Here is a 21820-nt window from a genome sequence, read left to right as displayed (position 1 = left end):
AGTAATTATAAGTGTGTAATGATTTATTTTTATGTTACAATATATATTATTATTAAATTCAAAATAATAAACATAGATATTACATATTTATTACTATCTTTAGTTAACATTGTTAAATTTAAATTCTAAATAATATTTTATAAAAAATCTAATAATTATATAATTTTTTGTGTAAATGAAATTATTAAATTAATGTTGTAGGTAGAAAACATGAATAACTATTAAAAAAATTGAAACATAAATTGCATAGTTTTTGTATTAATATTTACTCTAAAAGTATGAATATTGTTTCGACAATAAACTATGTCTAACTATTGTCTTGAAAAAGTATGCATACCTATATTTTATGTATCGATACTTATATTTAAAACTTAACTGGTTAAAATAAAATAGACGCTACCTATTATGTTAAACTACCTAGCGGTTTGTTTGAAGGTTAAAATAAAATAGGCGCTATCTATTAAGTTAAAATATCTATCGGTTTGTTTAAAGGTTACTAATAATGTAAACGATAAAATAAAATAGGCACTACCTATTACGTTAAACTGCATATTGGTTTGCTTAAATGTTACTAATAATGTAAACAGTAAAATAAAATAGGCGTTACCTATTACATTAAACTAACTACCGGTTTGTTTAAATGTTAATAATAATGTAAATGGTAAAATAAAATAGGCGCTACCTATTACGTTAAATTAGCGCTACATATTACATTAAATTAACACTACCTATTACGCTAACTAGCTACTGGTTTGTTTAAAGGTTAATAAAAATGTAAAAGGCTAATAATGTACACGATAATATATTGATAATATTGAAAACAACAATTAACATATTTTGTTAACGTCGGATTTCTAATGCCACATCAGCTTTAAACATGCGCTAACTATTACATTAAATAAACGCTACTTGTTATGTTATTATAGTTGATAATGTTTCTGGTAATTAACCTATTTTGTTATCGGCAGATTTCTAAAGTTCCATCAGCTTAAACTTTGGTAACATTTTAGGTGCTACCTAATATATTGATAATATTGATAACAAATCATGTAATTAACCTATTTTTGTTATCGTCGGATTTCTAAGACCCCATCAGCTTTAAACAAGCGCTACATATTAAATTAAATAAGCGTTACTTGTTATCTTATTATGGTTGATAATGTTTCCAGTAATTAACATACACTACAACAAAACAGAATTTTAGCGGCGTTTTTTTAGTCCTATAGAGGTGGTTTTAAGCGACGCTAAAAGCACTCGCGGCGATAGAAAAAACGCCGCAAGAAGCGCCATACCAGCGCTGTTAAAGTTAGCGGCGTTTGAGAATAAAAAATGTCGCAATAGGTAGAGATCTATAGCGGCGTTTTTAGAACAAAATGTCAGATCTATAGCGGCGTTTTTTGGATACAAACGCCACTAATTACCTTTCATTAGTTAATATTAATTGATTTTGCATATTTCATTTCTGCTCTACATTACCTAAATTTAATATCATGTAGCTTTATCTAATTAACAACAACCATAAATTTTAATTAAGACACAAACTTGAAATCCATAACAAGAAACTTGAAATTCATAATAATAAATCAAAGTTTACATTAACGTAAAATATAATGTAGTTCAACATTGTTAACTAGAATAAACAATAATAACACCTAAGATGGGAAAGAATAATTTGTAGTCTATACTACATCATGGTGAATAAGTAAGAACAATTTGTAGGCAAACCACACAAACAGACCATTTACAACCTGTACTAGTAGTGAACTAGTGATAAAACTCAAAGTTCTCGTCGTACAGAAAAGGGGAAATAAGAAATGTGTTACATTTGGAGGTAGCCCACTGCTTTACAACTCAAGCTTAATCTTCAAGTCATGGTCTATCAACCCCGCCATGTCCTAGAACAGGAAGTTTGACAGAAGTTAGCTGAATCAAATTGTATAATTTACATAGTTAGTCGAAAGCCTAAAATTATCGGTCACAGAAAACCTAGGGACATTAAATAAACCATTCAAGTAGACAAATATGAGCACTTTGAAAAAAAAATGTTTAAAAGAAAGGAGAGCATAATTCATGGAACTGTTATGAACCTAGAAAAGGGTTGTACTTGTTCCTAATTAAGATAAACAACATATTCAAAGGTTTGCTACATTTGTTAATGGTGAATTTTCCACAATAAGATAAAAGAAATCTTACAATTTCCTTATTTTAATATAATATCAAATGAAAATTATGAAATACAAGTTACTTGCCAAAATTAACTATAGTTAACTATGATTATGAAAGATTAGGAAGAAAATAAAAAAGTCAACGCTCATCACTTAAGCATCGATTTCCATCTAGATCTTGCTGAACCATTTTGTTATTGATGCATATATGTTTATTAATAAGAGAGATGGACAGAATGTATACATATTCTCTTCTGCTTTGAAATGCATATTTCTTTATTTTAATGAACCATTACACTATAAAATACCTGAACAGTGGCTTTCAATCCAAAAGCTTTAAGTGTGATAATTAACTATGTTAGGATTCCCTGCCCACTTCCATAATAATTTTCTTTTCATCAGTGACATAGACTTTCATTCCTGGCATATGATAAAATCAACAATGAGTATAACTCTAACGAATTTGTGCTGGAATTACGCAGGGGGTGGTGGTGGTTGAAACAAACGAATAAAACACAATGCGTGCAAATAAGCTATAAACTCATAACCACCACATGCTTGCAAGTATGTTAAATTAAATGTTCTCAAATGGGCTACTTTCCAATACTCTTCTTGAATAATTGCACAATATAATTATATGCCTCAAGGCCATATTTTCTAACTCATTTGCTAATCTAAAGCATAACTAAGACATCTAGCATGCACTCTTTTCGGTACAATCAAGTTTCACAGTAATAAAAAAAATTTTTTTAGAATTACAATGCCTTGTATCAGGAATGCGGTGGTACTCGGATTCTTCTTGGAATGCAAAAAATAATTTAGATCAATCAATGATACAATGTGAACACATTTCATATTTCATGAGCACCTGTGATTATGTGTGTAGAATGTATTTGAGAAAGAGAAGTCAACCTTGGAATGTCGGTGGTAGGGTTCCTAAAGTAAGCGTTTCAAATTCAACTGACTGAATTTTGTATTTTGGAATCTGCTCGGCAATGATAGGCTTTACTATATTCTTGGCAGTTGTACAAATTGCCTTGAAAAATGAGTATTAAGGTGTTCAATAAAACATGACCAAACAAATATATAAGGTCTTCTCGAGAAATTTGTTAAAGCCAATCAACCTTGAGAGATACAGGCAGTTATTACCTTGGTGCATAACTTAGGACCAGACATACAAAAATAACATAGCATAGAAGAACATACACGGTCGAAATCTGAATTCTTGACCCACAAGGGGATCTCTGGAAGCATACGCTGCAAAGTTTTCAAGTCTTCCTCAACTAAAGGACAGATTTTAGAATCCTGAACACAAGGAATGTTAATAAGGAAAAGAAATAACATGACCAACTTATCAATGTTTCAAAGGTTGAATTAAGACAATGGAGACAATTCGTGTTGTTCAGCCATGTACAGACATCAAAATAACCCAAATTGTTTGGTAAATGCCTCTACTACAATAAGCAAAATCCCATAAAAACAGGGGTGGGACAGGAGCAACAAGAACATAAATAACTCTGGTGAATGTTAGAAACGTTTCTTAATCCTAAAACTTAAAACTTTCTTAGAAAAATATAAGCTATCAATTTGATCACTTCAAAACCGTGGATATACATCTTTCAAAGCGACAACACTACAAAATACAAATCTTAGCACACGAAAACTCGAATTGTATTTAGAAGACAGATTGAGTTAACCATAAATACGAGTAAAAATGAAATATTTGATCAGCTTAGAGTAAAGTTATCATTTTTTTATAATACATATTCATTCTTTAAACTAATAAATATGCTTGCGAAAGTAATCAAAAGAAAAAAAAAGAAGCAAAACTTAAGGAAAATTCAACAGAGATAGAAAAAAAAACCTCAACGTCAATGGGAAGAAAGTAGATGAACATGTAATACCCAATGACGATCCGAACAGAAGTTCCAATTCCAAATCCAAAAACACCCAATATAGAGCTCAATACACTCATCCTTCTACTGGGAAGATATTTCAGGAAGTTAAATCAAAGATGCATAAAAAATATTTTTTTCTGTTCAGTTCAAGGAGAAGAAAAAAACCCAGATTGAATAAGATTATTGTCTGAAGCAAAATCGAAAAAATAAATGCAAAGAGATTTTAAAGTTCTAAAAATAACGAACCGAAACCAAATAAAGAATCGAAAATCATTATCAATCAAAGCCACAAACATTCGTCTACGATCTGCTCCTCCATTTTTCATTGCATTCCTCGGCAACTAGCATTATTAATTATAATTAACTAAAAGTATCATTTGTTTTGTGTTGCTTAAAGTTAGCTCGGTGAAGAAGCAGCAAATTCAGCAAAGAGAAAGTGAGATCGGCGAAGAAGCAGCATATGGGTTTGGGTAAACGACGGGAATGAAAAAAATAGGTGAAGGAGAAAAAATGAGTAAGGGTTAAAGGGGCGGGACTTAGAAAATGTAAACTTGCGGCGTTTGTAAATAAAAACGTCATTAATGGATGAGTATTTAGCGGCGTTTATAAAAAACCACTAAATTACTAGGTTTTAGCGGCGTTTGTCAAATAAATGCCACTAAAGTATGAGTTTTAGCAGTGTTTGTTGAAAAACACCGTTAATGTTACCATTTAGTGGAGTTTTGGATATAAACACCGCAATATGTACAAATTTGGTGGCGTTTGCTTTGAAAACGCCGCTATATACATGTTTTGTTGTAGTGCTATTTTGTTTTCATCATATTTCTAAAGCTCTATCAGCTTAAACTTTAATAACATTTTAGGCGCTACATAATATGTTGATAATATTGATAACGAATCAAGTAATTAATCTATTTTGTTATCGTCGGATTTCTAAGGTCCCATCAGGTTTAAAAAAGTGCTACATATTACGTTACATAAGTGTTACATGTTATGTTATTATGGTTAATAATGTTTCCAGTAATTAACCGGTTATGTTAAAGACAATATTTTTTTGGCGCATTTTACATACGATGATAATATTTCTGGTTATTACCATTATTATTACCAACAGAAATAACATTTCCGGTAGTGTTTTTAACCGGTCACCTATTTAACCAATCATGTCATTTTTTAGCCGTATATTAGTCCACCTCACAGTAGAACCTCCCTGATTCCTGTGGGACCACGACTTTGCAATTTGTTACAACCGATGGTTTTGAGAAATACCTCAAGCGGGTTTGAGAAATACCTCAAGCTGGTAAAGGATGGATCAATGGGACCAAGGTCGGTTGTATTGGTTTTTTTGCCCCAATACCTCAAACGGGTTACTAAATTAGGGTATTAGGGGTAATAGGTCGGTCCAATTTTTATTTTGAGAAATATGAAAAATGCTACAGTAGACATAGAACTAGTCACCTCTAGGTGACGAGTTCCCTAGGATATTATTTTTAAATGGTCCTCGAGTAATGGACCCCATGTGAGCCATTATTTTATTGTCATTAATATAACTCGTCACCTTAAGATGACAAGTCTATTAAAAAAATATTTTTTTAATTACAATATAAAAATTATAATATTTAAATTAAAAAAATAGTGGAACTTGTCACCTAATTCAAAAAAATACTAGTTGTTTGCTAGTCGTTGGTCAACGGGCAGATGGGCAATAGCCACTTTGAAACTCCTCCCCTCGAGGTGATGAGTTCGGCCAGATAAAATTTAAAAAAAATATTTATATTTTAAAAAATAAAAAGTAAATAAATAATTACAAAAAATAAATTGTTTACAGAAAAATTATAAAGAAAATTTATCTATATTTTCTAAGTTCTTTACGATGCTGAGAAGTTGTTGAATGATAATAGCGCGGGGCTCATCAAGTACGTCAGTTTCGTTGGCCTTGATCGTCGTCATCGTCGTCGTCTTTATCTTGTCAATGAGGTGTACTTAACACACTTTGAGATCCACCTTCAAAATACAGTGATGAGCTTATGGTATTTGACGCCATCATTGTCGTAACTGATTCGACTTAGTTGGTACTTTGTTGACCATATAGGATATGATCACTCTCACCCGCAACTGCATTTGTTGAAGATGTTTAAGTGTATATGGTGCGTCCCATTAACCTTCAACCCAAGTTGGTCAAGTCTCGGTTGAAGTATGATATGGAGGACAGAAACCGAAACTAGCCTGAAATGCATAATAGTAATTTTCAGCTACAGATGTTGAAGTGGAAGAATAAGAAGACGATGATTTCTTTTTGGACTTGGCGCATGTGGCCTTAGGGATGGCAACGGGCCGGGTTCGGGCGGGTATTGGTCCCTTCGTCCCCGTCCCCGTTTAAAAAACTGGTACCCGTCCCCGTTTAAAAAACCGCGGGGATTTAAACGGGGATCCCCGTCGGGTAATCGGGAAAACCGCAGAGAAACGGGTATCCCGTTTAGCATAAACGGTTATTTAAACGGGTATTGGGCCGGGTATTGGGTCGGGTATTGGGTCGGGAATCGGGCCGGGTATATATATATATATATATATATATATATAAATTAAATATATATTTTTTATTTAAATTAAATATATATTTTTTATTTAAATTAAATTTATTAATATTATATATATATAAATAATTATTTTTAATATTTATCGGGTCGGGTATCGGGGCGGGTAATCGAGGCGGGTAATCGGGGCGGGGATTACCAAACCCGTCCCCGTCCCCGTCCCCGTTTAAAATAAATGGGTTTTCCCCGTCCCCGTTTATCATCCCCGAACCCGACCCGTTTAATTCAGTTTTCGGTTTTCCCCGTCGGGTTCGGGTTTTTTTGCCATCCCTATGTGGCCTGATGATGTTCTCATTCTCTCCTCTCTTGCGGTGTCATGAGATGTGGTTTCTCATTTGCTTCGTAATTTCAAAGATAGGGAGAATAATTGAAATCTAGGTCCAGCGGTGAAATGTCGTGACGCTGGGGGATCGATAGTTGACGTTGATTCCATAGATCAATGTAGTAAGTGTGCTTCACGTCCAATTTTCGTTATATTTCCCACGCATATCAATTCTATATAGCACATCCATTTCAACAATTTGCGTAGGAATCGACTGATGCAAAATAAACAGTCACATTACTCTATCAGCGGCGTGCAACTCAACAATCGCAAAATGTAATAACGACATCACGTCACACCATAACTCGGACCCCTCAAAATAATGTGGTGGCAATAGTTGGTTGATCTCATCATTAACATACGAAAGCCAAGAAAACTGTAAATATTAAATATCAAAGTTAGTATATGTAAAGATAAAAAAAATTAGAAATTAATAATAAAAGAACAAATGCATATCGCATTTCGGCCAACGATGTCGATCTTCATCCGTATATCCTGTGCAGTGGCACCCGCCAACTTTGTCTTGGCTATTTTATGACGCCATTTTAAATATTTAAAAATAAAAAAAATATTATAAACAAATAAAAACTAATTAAATTAATCAAATTAAAAATAGTTAAATAAATGAAGTTAAAAAATTACGTTGCAGCTAGAGGAAACTCGACCGGGGTTGGTGCAATTGCCGTCAAAAATGGGAATCGGTACCAAGCCCTGGACTGTAGCAGTATTAGACAACCTGCTACATCGACTTTTCGACATGATTGGACAATTGCAACATTGCAAAGCTTCCGATACAAAAAGGCTAAAACCATCGAGCCCCAATTGTTATTACGGCACACAACAAAGTCTTCCAAAAATTGTAGATATTGAGTGTATGCCAAATTACCATATTTATCCGATAATAATACCCCTCCGATCAGTTGGAGAATATGCTCGGGACGCAAAAATAACCTGGTCCTCTGTAGAGTCAGCCGTCACTTGGAATTCAGACTCAAATCACGTAATTTGTACCCGATAGCCCTCTATATTGTCGGATGGTGACATCTTTCTCAAAACTTGGTAGTCCAACGTCGCGGGGTCATAAATATTCTGCCTCACCATGGGGGTTCCATTCAGAGGAACACTGAATTGATAAATGACGTCTTCCAAAGTAATCGTCGCTTCACCACTAAGGAAATGGAACATGTGCGTCTCAAGCTGTCGATGTTCGATCAGAGCCTCAATCAACGCCAGGTACATCTTGAATCCACGTACATATATGGTTGGAAATAGACTGGATTGCTGCAGACATATCAGCATCCGCTGATGTAACTCTTCGTATGTCATCACGCGCTTACGAATATTTCATTCTTCTTCTGGCCGGAGTTGGATCGATGAAATATGGACGTCATCCAGACGCAATATTTCTTCTCGGGTAGCTATTTTTTGTGATTTTCATAAAACATAAGATTTTTTCGCAATTTTTTTTCGGATTTGCTGTTTGGTGAAAAACCAAAACTCCAAACCCCTATTTATAGCCTTACCCTTAACGGCTATAAACGACTAGTATTTTCAAAATTTCGGCCGAGGTGACGAGTTTCAACTGATTGTTGCCCAGTTGACTGTTGCATCTTCCCGTTAACCAACGGCTACAAAATGGCTAGTTTTTTAAAATTTGAAGGAACTCGTAATGAGTTCCACTAATGTTTTTAATTTAAATATTGTAATTTTATATTGTAATTTTAAAAAAATATTTTTTATTAATGACAATAAAATAATGATACACGTAGAGCCCACTACCATTTAAAAATAATATCCTATAGAACTAGTCACCCATGTCCACTATAGCATTTGCTATATTGAACCCATATCATCAAGCTTCTTGGTCCAAGCATATGCTTCACAGTTAAGCCCAAATCCTTCAAAACTTAACCATGGCTGGCCTTTGTCTCTTCATCGCAAAACGATTGTGACCCATATTCCTATTGTTAAACACTATTTAACTCCCTCTCTCTCTATATATATTCCTTAAAATAGCTTTCTATTATATAAATGAATATTAACCCTATATATATATATTATAATTGAATATTTGAATTGATAAAAATGTAGGATTGAGATTAAATATGATATTAAAAGACTTTTACGAAGTCTGACAAAATATTATAATTGAACTGGATAATAAGTGTTAAAGCTGCTCAGCCGAGGGCAATCAATGGATAAAATCTCGTCGTTGTTACCTCACCTCATGCGACTGATACGACAGAACTGGAATTTGGTTTACATATATGCACCGCGAGAACGAAATAGGGTGGCGGATGGACTAGCGAAGATGGCGTGGCCTCTACCTTTTGGCTTACGCTCTTTTGCAACTCCACCGCGGGAGATTCAGACTTGGTTTTTGGCCGACTGCAATACTATGCAGCAGTAAGTAATGTTTTAGACTATAGATTTAGCTCTACCTTTTAGTATTCAAAAAAAGACTTAATGATTTATTTTTAATTTAAAAAATTTAATTTCAATACTGAGTCATCTTACTATTAAAAGTTACAAATGGGTCCCCCGACTATAAGACATTGTTTTTTAAATCCATAGACTATTAAAAGTTACAAAATGATCACTCGACTATTTATTATGTTCTAAACTCGTCCTTTTCCGTTAAAAATGATGGAAATTTAAGTTGAACGTTAACTTAGTGACTGAGACATGATATAAAATGATCTTAGAATCTCAAACGACTATCTTATCTCAATCAGTAGGTTAACGTCCAGCTTAAACTACTATCAATTTTTAACGAAAAATGATAAGTTTAGAACACAATGAATAGTCGGGTGGTCATTTTGTAACTTTTAATAGTCAAGGGACTTAAAAACAACGTCTTATAGTCGGGGGACCCTTTAATAGTCAAGGGACTTAAAAACAACGTCTTATAGTCGGGGGACCCTTTAATAGTCAAAGGACTCAATAAAGTAATATTCTATAGTCGATGGATCATTTGTATACTTTACCCTATTTTTATAATGTATCATGCATGATATATATTACTTGTATTAATTTTTACTATAATATTTTTCATACCTCTCAACCAAGTTTATTTTATTCGTAAATATTATGATTTGATCCCTTAATCTTGATTTAGTTGATATTCTTGTTATTACAATATTATAGAAATCATAAGTTTAAATACGTTTTAACATAACTACTTTCAATTTAAGGACTGGTAAATTATAAGTATATAATTTAGATATTATAATTTATACTTTCAGAAAATACTTAATAATGTTCAAAATTTCTCCATCCTCCTATATTAATTTCAATTCTAAAATAATGATAATTTAAACTTTTTCTCTTTCATTTAATCACAAACTAGTTAAGTTTTACTTTCAATTAATTTACATTAATAAATGGAAGGGTTTAATTTTTTAATATGATATTAATAGTTAATTAATTTAAACCGAGTATTGTAAAATTATAATGTATTATGAGAGCTGGAATTCAAATAAATATGTTTTATTGAGATGAAATTTAAAGAAATTATATTTTTTTTATTAATTTGAGATAATTGCGAGATAATATTTTAAATATAACTCTTAATCATTTGACATTAAATGTTCACACCCTGATATTCATGTTACTCGAACCTGGAACCTCAAGAAATAATAACAATTCGTTTACCATTTTTACAATAATGCAGTAAAAAAATTTGTTCAAATAGTACACCCGAGAAATTATTTGTTCAAATGAGATAAATGCTACAGTACACATCGGAGTCGCATTGGGCTCCCTGCATCTCCCAAACTCTCCCCTCCCCAGTCCACCATACGTCCTTGACCAACAATAAATTCAGAAATTTATTTCCTACAACAACATGCTTTTTACTTTGATGCATTATTGCAAAAAATTAGCTAATATTATATATATATATATATATATATATATATATATGTATATATATAAAAGTAAAAAGCCTATATTATTGCAAAAACAACATGGGGGAAAGACACACGGTGGTCCGGGGAGGGGGAGTCGCATGGTGTTCCATGCGACCTTGGGGACGTGGGGAATGTGTATTGTAGCATTTATTCCATTCGAGCAAATAATCTTTCGAGTGCATTATTCGAACAATTTTTTTTCAACTGCATTATTGCAAAAAATCAATTGAGATCGCTTGGTTTGTGCACTTTAAAGAAATTGTATTAAACATAATAAGTGTGTTGTATAATAATTTTAAGGGTAAACTACACATTTAGTACCTAAAGTATCAGTTTTGGTATGTTTTAGTACCTAAACTTTTAAATTTTTTTAAATCATATCTAATATTTAGTTTTTATTTCATTTTAGTACCCTACTGTTAAAAACTTAATACATTTAGTATCTAAACTATCAATTTTAGTCTATTTTAATACCTAAACTTACAATTTTTTCAAATTTAATGTTAAATTTTGAACATATGTATTAAAATGAAAAAAAAACTAAATTTTAGATACTAAATCCGTAATTTACCCTAATTTTAATGTGTGTTAGCAACCAAATCACACCAAAACTACCTTGAATTTCTGACCACCAAACTGAACCATATGACATTTCAGTCATTCTGCCTTCTACAACATTCAATCATTCATCATCCTTATAATATATAAAGATAATATTTATGCATATAGAAAGATAATATTTTTCCCTGGTTTTCAAGGGCACCCCTCCAAAAGCTTAACACAAAAACCTCTATTTTCGTGTTTTAGTATTTTGAGTAATTTTGATGTTGAACATCATCCTCAATAGAAGGTTTTGGTTTTTTTAATATCTTTTAATATTTTTATTTTATGTATGGAAGGAGAGGAAATAATAATTTGTATATACCAAACTCCAATGCCCATATGTATTGTTTCGGTTGCCACAAAGCTAGTACTGCCAAAGCTCTTCACTTGCCTGTAGATTCTTCTTCAGGTAAAACATGAACAAACTGTATACCATCTTTCACTTTCATTTTTGCCCTTCCAATTTCATCAAAGCTTCGCCTTTTCTTTTTTCATGCTTTCGACACCACTGACACGAAAGCTACTATTTTCCTTTCAGATGTAGTTATTGCATGTTACTTGTCACTAACTCACTATCCCTTTCATGATCCTTTTTCCTTTTTTTATCTCTTTGTGAAGCGGTGATCAATTTCATGGTTCAATGATCGATGGGTTTTGGTGTTTTTGATGAATTCTAGTACAGTTATCGCAATCCTTGTTCTGTTGGAGCTATTGGGTTTTGTTGTTGTATTCAATTGGGGCTGATGGGTCCTGCAAGAGGGTTAAAGAAAAGAAGGAAGATAGAGAAGAAAACCGAAGAGAATGCTTCTGCTTCTTCTGAGAAGGAAAGGTCTATTGATTGGTGGGATGAGCTTTCCAGGAAGATGAATGGTATGTTTTGTTTTAGCAGTTTCCCTGTGTCTTCCAATTCCTCTGACTTCTTCACTTTTCTTTCAGTTTTGAATTCAGTTTTTGCAAATTTTGACTTGTTTTACGATTCACATCATAGTGAAGTTATATATTTGTGTTTCCAGTTCAATGGGTTGAGTTCTGTTTTGGAGCTTTTAACTGGTTTCGTGATTTACAGCATATCTGGGTATTGAGTAATATATGTGGCTGAATTTCTCAAATAATGCAGCTGAAAAAAAAAATTGTTTCACGAAATAATTTCGAGAGTGCCTTATTCGAACAAATTTTTTTCCAGCTGCATTATTTGAGAAATTCAGTCAATATATGTTGATACCTTGAAGATGCATTTTCGAATATGGAAACAGGATCCCTAATCTGGCTTCCAAGTTGTCCTTTTCACCTAACACTTGTTTATGTACTCTTTGTTGTTCAATGGGAAAGAGGATAAGATAATCTTGTGTTTTTTTTAATGTTATGATATATAGAATACTTAAGGTTATATGTTTCGGCAATGCTGTTGCTTATCGATACTCTGTTTTCGAGGAAACTCAGCTGTAACTCTGTTTGAATATGACAATCTTTTGAATCCCATTGCGTCTAAGTTGTTTGCAAATAGCTAATGCAGTTGAAAAAATGGTTCTCAACTAATCACTAATGCAGTTGTTTTCAAGAATTTTAGCATAAAACTACCGAGGACTAGGCTAGTGAAAATAAAAGGGGATGGTTGTCGACTTATCGTAAATCATCTTTCTGCATTTAATTTTAGATAACTTGAGTATGCATTTCTAAGTGGCTATTGTTGTCCGGTAGATCTCTCAGACTATTGTTTTTGTTCTGCCGCATTAACGTACAAGTAGGGCTTCTTGAAATATCAGCAGAAGGCACTAAGAGTAAATACCTCCATTGCGAGCACAAGATTTGGGCATACTTACTCCCGTATGAACATATATATCATGTTGAATTAGTTTAAGTAAAATGTTGTTGTTGAATCCACGAGAAATTCGTTTTAAGTAGGAAGATTTGTTGTCTCGTAACTATTAGATTATGTCATAAATTAAACCGGGGAAAGCACTGTTGTTTCTTGATATAGTTACTTTCTTCTTCCTTGCATATGTTTCCTTTGTTTTCTCCGCTGGTTTCTTAACTGCTGACTTCTATCAGCTGGTTTATATTGATCTAGTTGCTCTATGCATTGCGATTCTTGTCGTATTATATTGAAATTTAATCAGGCCATGCTAACGTTAGATTATTAGAATATATTAAAGAAAGTTAAATGGCCGATAATCTTATGCTTCAGCCATAACCTATCTAAAGAGATTGTTTATAGAATTCGACACATTACAGGAACAAGACAGAGAAATTACATTATGTCCAATGTCCTTTTCCCAATGATCATTCTTTTATTGGATCCATCGGAATAAAATGTCGAGGAGTAGTCTGTGTTTGGTAACTTGCCTTCCTTTTTCTCTCTTGATAAAATGTGAATCATCTTATCTAGATAACTTTCAGGTTAGTACCGGCAGCCGAAAACCATCCATATTTCGAGCAAGAACTCTATGCTGAAAATACATCAATGTGGCCATTTTCAGTCGTCTCTTGATTTTTACCAACCCTAAGGGCTTATTATACACAGTTCAGATTCAACTGAGGCTGTCATGTTTTACCTTTATGTACACTGTTTTCATATTTAAAGTACCGAAACATGCATGTTTTGTCCTACATAGCACATTAATTTATGCATGTGTGTATGTAGACATATCACATATGTATTTGGTCCAATAAAAAGGAACCAAAAAGTTATAGTTTGATTGATACACTAATTGTTAGTTAAAACAATGTTTAGATTGATGAATGAAATCCCGCAGATCATCGACACCAACTCTACATGTTTCGTATGAGTAAATATTGTTTTCGTCTTATTGGATCTTTTTCTTTGTAGGTGTTCAATCACAGACGAAAGGTCTGGATAAGTTCAAATCTGTTTTCAAAATTTCCAGAAAAACCTTCAACTACATATGTTCACTTGAGAAGGAAGATATGATGGTTAAGCCGGGAAGTTTTACATTTTCAGATGGTAAACCTGTTTCTTTCGAAAATCAAGTAGCTTGGCTTTGAGAAGGCTAAGCTCCGGTGAATCACTTGTGATAGTAGGTGATTTATTCGGGCTGCACCACTCAACCATCTCACAGTTGACCTGTTGCTTGTGGAGGCCATGGAAGAAAGGGGCCTTCACCACCTGCAGTGGCCTTCCACCGAAATTCAGATGACAGGAATAAAGTCTAAATTTGAAAAGATTCAAGGCCTTCCCAATTGCTGTGGTGTGATCGACACTACTCATGTAATGATGTGTTTGCCTTCACCAGACTGCAAGTAATGGTTCGACCACAAGAAGAATCACAGCATGGTCTTGCAGGCTGTTGTGGCCTGTAATGAGGTTCAGGGACATAGTCACTGGCTGGCCAGGTAAAATCGAAGACTGGTAGGTGTTTCAGAGTTCTAATTTCTATAATCTTTGTAATAAAGGGAAGAGATTGAACGGGGTAAAAATCATGCTCCCTGAAGGATCCGAAATAAGGGAATACATATTTGGAGATGTAGGCTATCCTCTACTACCCTATCTAATTATACCTTGGGAGGGGAAAGAACTTCCCGAATTACGAGCCGATTACGAGCCGAGTTTAACAAAAGGCATTCAGCATCCCAGCTGGTGGCGCACAGAGCATTAGCGAGGCTCAAGGAAATGTGGAAGATCGAAGGAGTAATGAGGAGACCCGACAAACATAAGTTGCCTAGGATAATCCTGGTTTGCTGCTTACTTCATAACATCATTATCAACTTGAAAGATGATGTGCAGGATGAGATGCGTCTGTCTCATGACCATGATTCTGGTTACCGGTAACGGAATTGCGGATCCTTCAACGTCAAGGGTGTTCACCTGAGAGATGAACTCTCTCTCTACTTGTCCGGGAAATCGCCAGAATAATTGTTTCCCATTTCTGATTCTTGATACAAAAAGGTCCGAGTATGATCTTTTGTTAGACAATCATTTTTTGTAAAAGGCTTCTCTTAAACCAGTAATGGAGATAAAAGGCTTGTCATTATCAGCGCATTTTTTGTAAAAGGCTTCTCAAATCTTTGAGTGATTGTAGAGACAGTAATGGGAGAAATTAGGTGGCTTCCATAAATGGAACAATTCTCCTCAATGAAAAAACCAAAAACTACGGATTTTGAGGATATTGTTACCTTTTTCATGAAGAATTATATAATTGAAAAGGGAAACTTTCCGACCTGCCGGATTCGAACCAGCGACCTAAGGATTTACTGTTGAATTTCAACAAACTACAGTCCTCCGCTCTACCAACTGAGCTAAGGTCGGTCTTGAAATATAAACCATCTGACAATCTATATTAATCGAGAAAAGTTTATTGGGCAATCGATCACCACAACACAACTCTCTGCTCATATTCGTAATATAAGAATCCAGCCTTTTCCAGTTGGAAGTTCTCTGAGCAGTAAGAGCTCAATAAGCATTCAATCAATGTGGCGGTGAAATTTCTGAAGAGATTATGGTTCAATGAAACGCCAAACAATGTATAAACCTCAATAATCAAATATAACCGAAATATACTGATGAGTCCATATTATAAGATAAATTTATAAAATTCTAAAGAAAAATTAAAAAAATAAAAACGAAAATAAATTATCGATAAAAATATAAGAAAATTTTTATCATATAAAAATTTAAAATTTTCAAAAATAACGACAATTTATATCAACTCTTTAATTCATCCTTAAATATAACCATCATATCTATCTTTATATCAATTCTTTTTTTATTTCTTCCCACAACCCAAGTTTTCACTACAAAACCCTTCCATGCTTTTCTTTCTTTTTTTATTTAAAATTTGGGTATAGAAATAAAATGGATAACAAATATTGAGATTTCATCACCTAAGTTTCTTATTCTTGCTACATCAGGAGGTAAATACGTTGGATGTCCATGTGTATTTTTTTAACATCAATGTGTATTTCTTTTTTCTATCAGATGAAGAAATGTCAAAATTCGGCGCATAAAGTAAGACAAATATATATCCTTAATCATTCAACTAATTAATAGATTAATTTTAGAATAATGTTTACAAATATTCAAGTTGGATCAATCAATAAATTTAATATTAATGGTAAATAGCAGTAGTTAATTAGATTTATTTTAAAAGATTTTGATCTACATAATGGTAATAAAAAAAAGTTTCAGGAACCATATCATTATAATATACCTTAAAAGATCACATTATAACGTGCAAAATGAGCACAACAAATTGGGATTCCCTATTCAGCAAGCCGATAATATTTTTATTGAAGCATGCGCCTCAAATCCTGGACTTTTAAGAATGTTCAAACTCAAATAACCTGACATGACCACACCATTGTCATTTGATTAATTAATCACTAAAATGGGTTTGGAAATTGGGAATATAGAATCGTCCATATGACAGTTTGATGTGTGGGAAAACGGTAGCATTCATTCATTGTATCAATGTTTAGTTTCTTCCACACTTTTGGTGACATCAAGAAGCTTCCTTAACTAATTATGTGACATTGCATAGTTGATGTAGTTTCAATCTCACATAACCAATTCACCTTTAAGAGTAAATCTCATATAAAATATAAGATCAACTATGTATTTTGCCATTAACGTGTAGTTCTGTTTTGATAATCTAATTATCTTTTTCATAATCATATATGATATTATATTTTAATTATGTTTTAGTTACTCTCGTTAAAAAAACAAAACTATTGACATGCTAATTTTTTATTTTTTCAATAACGATATGACATTATTTACATTATAATTATATGTTAGCAGTTTTGTTTATCTTTGAACAATTAATGATTAAAACGTAATTATTAGTATAATTTTTAGGGGGAAAAATAATTGTGTGACCAATAAAACCACAAGAATAGGAGGTGAATAGATATGTAGTTTATCTTAAAATATCTACACGATGTTTGTATTAATATTTTCAAGTATTGTTTATCTTGAAAATTTACCAGCGAGTTTAGTTGAAGTAATAACAGTTTGATATCGCTTGAGTAAAGTATTATGTTCTATCGCTTGAGTAAATATTATGTTCGAGTCATTATGTATGCAGAAAATTCCCGCTGAAAGACACATCTACTAAAATCAAGTGTGCGACTCAAGTCGATTTAGATTAATAAAGGCGAAGCCTTACAACTTGATGACAACAAAAATAATAATAAAATTTTGGGGACGTGAGGCACACGCAATAAAGTGAGGGTATGGGACGCAAGTAACATAACACTCCCAACACCGCGAAAAGTGTAGGATTTGTGAGGAAGATTCCTGCCGAGTCGCCTCAAACGACTCTTTCTTAACATGCTCAGCTACGCGGTGACGCAAAAGTGCGGAAGGGTGGCGGCTTCAAATTCCCAATTCCACCCCTTCAAATATACAAACAGTACCCAACAGTGTTTTAATTTCTTAACCCCAACTACGGTCAAATCCGTCATTATGACATTCCGTGTTCCCACTCAACAGTCAACACACACTCACCAACTCCAACCTATAAATACCAAACCCTTACTCATCTCCTTCCCAGATATCTACAGCTAAAATCTCAGCAGTGTTTCAAGTGAAGTTGTAATTTTTTTGTATTTCTTTTCATATTTCCAAGTAAAGTTCTTTCACTTTTAAATCAGTTTATAAATAAATTATATTAAGATGAAGAGAGGCAGAGAAGTTGGAGAAATGGATGCCATGGATATGGCGAATTGCTTGATGTTGCTATCGAAGATTGGCCAAACCGACGCGTCGGAGCACTACCAGGGCGGTGGTGGTGGTGTTCGTGTCTTTGCATGCAAGACGTGTAACAAAAGGTTTTCATCTTTTCAAGCACTCGGAGGTCATAGAGCGAGCCATAAGAAGCCGAGGCTAACGGGAGGAGATGCTCCGGTTTCACCACCTAAGAAGCCCAAGACACACGAGTGTTCGATTTGTGGTCTAGAATTCGCCATTGGACAAGCTCTCGGCGGCCACATGAGGAGGCACAGGGCCGCCGGAAACGAAGGGTTGGTGACTCGGGATTTGTTACCGGAGATGGACAAGAGCGGAGACGAAAGTGATTTGGTACTGGATCTGAGCTTGTCGCCTTGGGGAACAGACTTGGAGCTGAAGCTGGGGAAGGTGGAGTCCACTCCTGTCGTTCATTGTTTTATATAGGATTCTTTTTTTCTTGTTTTTGTTGTAAAGAGATATACGATTCATATTATCAAAGCATAGGAAGATATATAGGGTTTGATCTCTTCATTTTTTACTACTTGAAGAATATACTTGTGTTTTTCAGAGATTATTTTAACTCCATTTTTACTATATTATCGATTTTACATATGTATTTTTTTGACTTTGATTTTTACATATCATCCCACCTCTAAATATAAATTTGTCTTACTAGTTCTTAATGTCTCGACAAAATTTTAAAATAATAAAATTTTTCTTTGTGTTATTGCTCATGTACCAAATGTAAGTATTACATAAATAATGGATAAACATACAAGACATCCAACTATGTATTGGTTCTTGTTTTTGGTAGGTGATCAGCTAATTAAACCATAGCTTAAAATGGAAGGCTTGGTTTTCTGTAGAAAATGTATATGTTTATACAATTAAATTGTCATCCGAGTATTTATTTATTAATACTGATATTGTCATCTGAGTATTTATTTATTAATACTGATAGTTGTGAGTAGGCAAAAAATATGCTATAAAATAGATAAAATCATTCATTATCTTATAAGAAAAATAATAATAAAAGTGTAGCAAGGAGAGAGAAAATCATTTTTTGGAGAGATTCAAGTTAATTTGACATTGTTTTTAAACATGTATTTGAAGTTTTTGATTTAGGATTTAATTGTTTAGAATTGTAGTTAAAAAAATTGATTCAGTAACTTCAGAGAGAAGAAACAGGGAACAAGGCCTTAACCCTATTTGTAACAGTTGAATTCAAGCAGTTTCTTGAGGTGAATCTGACCTATTCCAACATCAGAAGAGGCTTCAAAAAGACAGCCTGATGCTGCTACACCTCCAACTCCCGAGACCGCAATCTTCTTCGAAGACTAAACTGCTTTGGTAATTTTACATATAGCACCAACACTTTAGATTGTATGAAACTCTACTAAATACACCTCAAAGCAACCATTACACGCATGTATGGACAGTCATTTATTAGCTGGGAAAAGATGGGCACAGAATGGCGTAAAATAAACTGCTCGGCTTTAAATTAACAATTATGTAAAGAACATCATGTTCACTGCAACAGAACTATTACTTAAGGTAAAACCAAACTCATAATTTCAAAAAAAACCGTCATAACCGAAACATAAGTGAGATCCCCGATAAACAAAAGAAGATTTGGCGGATGAAAACTACCATGTCCTACATGAAGAGAAATCAAAATGAAAATCTGGGAAATTTGTCTCAGTAGAAGAAACCAAGTACTTTCCCCCCAACATTCTTTCTTCTTGCCTCTTCATGGTCCATGATGCCAGCTGACGTGGTGAGCACGATGTATCCAAACTGCATAATATAGCGCATAAATCGCATATTGTACCAATTTCATTTGAGTTGTGACTAAACCTTAATGATGGATAATCAGAAGTATCAACATTCGGGCATATTTTGTTTGATTGTCTAATAAGAATTTCTTGATCTTAGAAAATCTTAGTTCTTATGAAAATGCAAATACACAGAAAATAAACATTGGAAAATTACTAAGCTAACCTGTCTGGAAGGAAGTAGCCTAGCAGTCCAACCCTCAATCTCTTTGACTCCGATGTCAAAACGAGGACTGATCACACCACACTTGTTCAGCCTCCCGTTCAGTTCAACCACAATTTTTCCAGCTCTGTGGTCATCAACATACTCAAACTCTCCAATGTAACCTTCAATGCCAATCATTAAAAGAAAGAGAAAAATTATCAGCATTTTCATATTACAACTATAGGTAACAAAAAACTTCATTTTTAATAAAAAGGGTGGGGAGTATAGATCAACAAACCATGCTTCTGCATGACCAAAAGGAACTTAATGATCACTTTGGAGGAAGGCCTGATCATGACCTGTCGTTTGCCTCTCTTCTCGGCATTGTACATGCTCTTAAGTGCATCGTTCAAAACGCTGACTCTCACCATCTTCTTAAGTCCAAACTACTGTAGATTTTTTAATGAATAACAATCAATAATTTAGTATTCAGAAAAGGGACTCATCAGCTCAAAAATTAGATAAAAATAACATATCGTTCTTTAAGCTAACACTAATTTTAGTCAATGACATCTATATGCCACTCTCTTGATCAAAGAGAAACAAAAATTAACATTACAACCAAAACCCAACATTCTTCAACTATATTAAATTATTCAGAGCCATTTTTTGCTGACATATAGATTATAGACAAACAAAGACAAATGCTTAGGGCAACAAACCTTATGTAGAACATAGAGGCAAATTATCCTAAACTTGGCTAGAAGCCCAAGAAATTTGACTCAGACCATGTCAATAACACACACAAAACAAAGAGGATAAAATTAAAATATGGAACTAGGATAATTCAAATCCATAAAAAGAAAAAAGGGGGCCAAAATTAGCAAAAAAAAGTTGCAACGAAATTTAATTGGAAGAACTGAACAGATAAAAGTGGATAATTTTCTATAATTTAGGAGAAATGAGAGCTTACCTGAGTGAGCAAAAAGGGCTGCCGCTTCTGTGTTTTTTTTTTCTTTCAGGAGCAACAGAAAAAGAAGAAGTGAAACTAGGGTTTTCTGAGGACTAATGCTTTTATATGTGTCTTCTAAATAAAAACTCATCTGCTGGACTGACAGAACCACTCCAGAAGGCCCAATTAAAAGGATTATGGGTCGCGTTGGATGAGATAAATAACTCTTTTTTCAATAATCTAAATAACTTTTTGGTATTGTTTAGTATCTTAACTATCACTTTTATTTCACTTTGGTCATTCAACTATTTTTTTAAAATATACCTAACGGTACATTTTGATTTTATTTTTGTTATTCATTGTTAAAAAAATAACAAAACTATTGATGTGGCATTTTTTTTATTTTTTTAATGATGACACGTCATCATCATAGTTAATTTTTTAACAGTAGGTGACCAAAAGTAAATTAAAATATAACGTTAGGTATGATTTTAAAATAAGAAATAGTTGATTGACCAAAATGAAACTAAAATGATAATTAGAGTGCTAAACATGTAGTTTGCCTTAACTTTTTTTTGTAGTTAAATAAAATAACTACTTAATTTACTCAAATTTTTATATATTTGATGTACATGGACAGATAATTCAATTGTAAATAATGTATATTTTTTTTATTTTATTTTCTATGTTTAACAAGTCTTTTTGTTTAG

The 21820-nt window shown here is 33.3% G+C and overlaps 3 protein-coding genes, 1 non-coding gene and 1 pseudogene across 5 annotated transcripts; 2 read left to right on the top strand and 3 right to left on the bottom strand.

Annotated features, from left to right (window-relative positions):
- Nucleotides 1-7617: 7617 nt before the first annotated feature.
- On the bottom strand, nucleotides 7618-8305 carry LOC120118717 (protein MAIN-LIKE 2-like). The gene is made up of 2 exons (XM_039138723.1): nucleotides 7991-8305; nucleotides 7618-7938 (listed from the first exon to the last, which is right to left on the bottom strand). Exons 1-2 carry the CDS (start codon nucleotides 8303-8305, stop codon nucleotides 7618-7620), a joined length of 636 nt encoding a protein of 211 aa, XP_038994654.1.
- Nucleotides 8306-12098: 3793 nt separating this feature from the next.
- LOC120118915 lies at nucleotides 12099-15468 on the top strand (annotated as a pseudogene).
- A 195-nt stretch (nucleotides 15469-15663) lies between these two features.
- Nucleotides 15664-15757, bottom strand: TRNAY-GUA. The gene is made up of 2 exons: nucleotides 15721-15757; nucleotides 15664-15699 (listed from the first exon to the last, which is right to left on the bottom strand). It is a non-coding gene; the product is annotated as a tRNA-Tyr (tRNA).
- Nucleotides 15758-18031: 2274 nt separating this feature from the next.
- LOC120119283 (zinc finger protein ZAT12-like) lies at nucleotides 18032-18636 on the top strand. Its single transcript, XM_039139112.1, has one exon. It carries the CDS (start codon nucleotides 18125-18127, stop codon nucleotides 18620-18622), a length of 498 nt encoding a protein of 165 aa, XP_038995043.1. The 5' UTR covers nucleotides 18032-18124; the 3' UTR covers nucleotides 18623-18636.
- A 1118-nt stretch (nucleotides 18637-19754) lies between these two features.
- LOC120119294 (40S ribosomal protein S15a-1-like) lies at nucleotides 19755-21234 on the bottom strand. 2 transcript variants are annotated; one of them, XM_039139118.1, is made up of 4 exons: nucleotides 21132-21234; nucleotides 20457-20609; nucleotides 20180-20340; nucleotides 19755-19975 (listed from the first exon to the last, which is right to left on the bottom strand). In XM_039139118.1, the coding sequence occupies exons 2-4, from the start codon at nucleotides 20587-20589 to the stop codon at nucleotides 19877-19879; spliced, it is 393 nt and encodes a 130-aa protein (XP_038995049.1). In that variant the 5' UTR covers nucleotides 20590-20609; nucleotides 21132-21234; the 3' UTR covers nucleotides 19755-19876. The 2 variants fall into 2 exon arrangements, with proteins under 2 accessions (XP_038995049.1, XP_038995053.1); XM_039139122.1 differs by having other exon boundaries at nucleotides 20457-20604; nucleotides 21132-21210.
- Nucleotides 21235-21820: the final 586 nt, after the last annotated feature.

Source organism: Hibiscus syriacus, unplaced genomic scaffold, assembly GCF_006381635.1.
Source record: "Hibiscus syriacus cultivar Baekdansim isolate YM2019G1 unplaced genomic scaffold, ASM638163v2 tig00000991_pilon, whole genome shotgun sequence".
Taxonomy (NCBI): Eukaryota; Viridiplantae; Streptophyta; class Magnoliopsida; order Malvales; family Malvaceae; genus Hibiscus; species Hibiscus syriacus.
The sequence above is the reverse complement of the archived record's forward strand: the minus strand, read 5'-3'. Positions and strand labels throughout refer to the sequence as shown.

What these genes read in the sequence shown, in the direction of transcription:
- LOC120119283 (XM_039139112.1), top strand. Translation starts at nt 18,125, where the DNA reads ATGAAGAGAGGCAGAGAAGTTGGAGAAATGGATGCCATGGATATGGCG.
- LOC120119294 (XM_039139118.1), bottom strand. Translation starts at nt 20,589, where the DNA reads ATGGTGAGAGTCAGCGTTTTGAACGATGCACTTAAGAGCATGTACAAT. An exon ending in TTTGGTCATGCAGAAGCATG is followed by an intron (nt 20,341 to 20,456) that starts GTTTGTTGATCT and finishes TTGGCATTGAAG; the next exon opens with GTTACATTGGAGAGTTTGAG. An exon ending in GGCTACTTCCTTCCAGACAG is followed by an intron (nt 19,976 to 20,179) that starts GTTAGCTTAGTA and finishes TATATTATGCAG; the next exon opens with TTTGGATACATCGTGCTCAC.
- LOC120118717 (XM_039138723.1), bottom strand. Translation starts at nt 8,305, where the DNA reads ATGACATACGAAGAGTTACATCAGCGGATGCTGATATGTCTGCAGCAA. An exon ending in ACAATATAGAGGGCTATCGG is followed by an intron (nt 7,939 to 7,990) that starts GTACAAATTACG and finishes CTGACTCTACAG; the next exon opens with AGGACCAGGTTATTTTTGCG.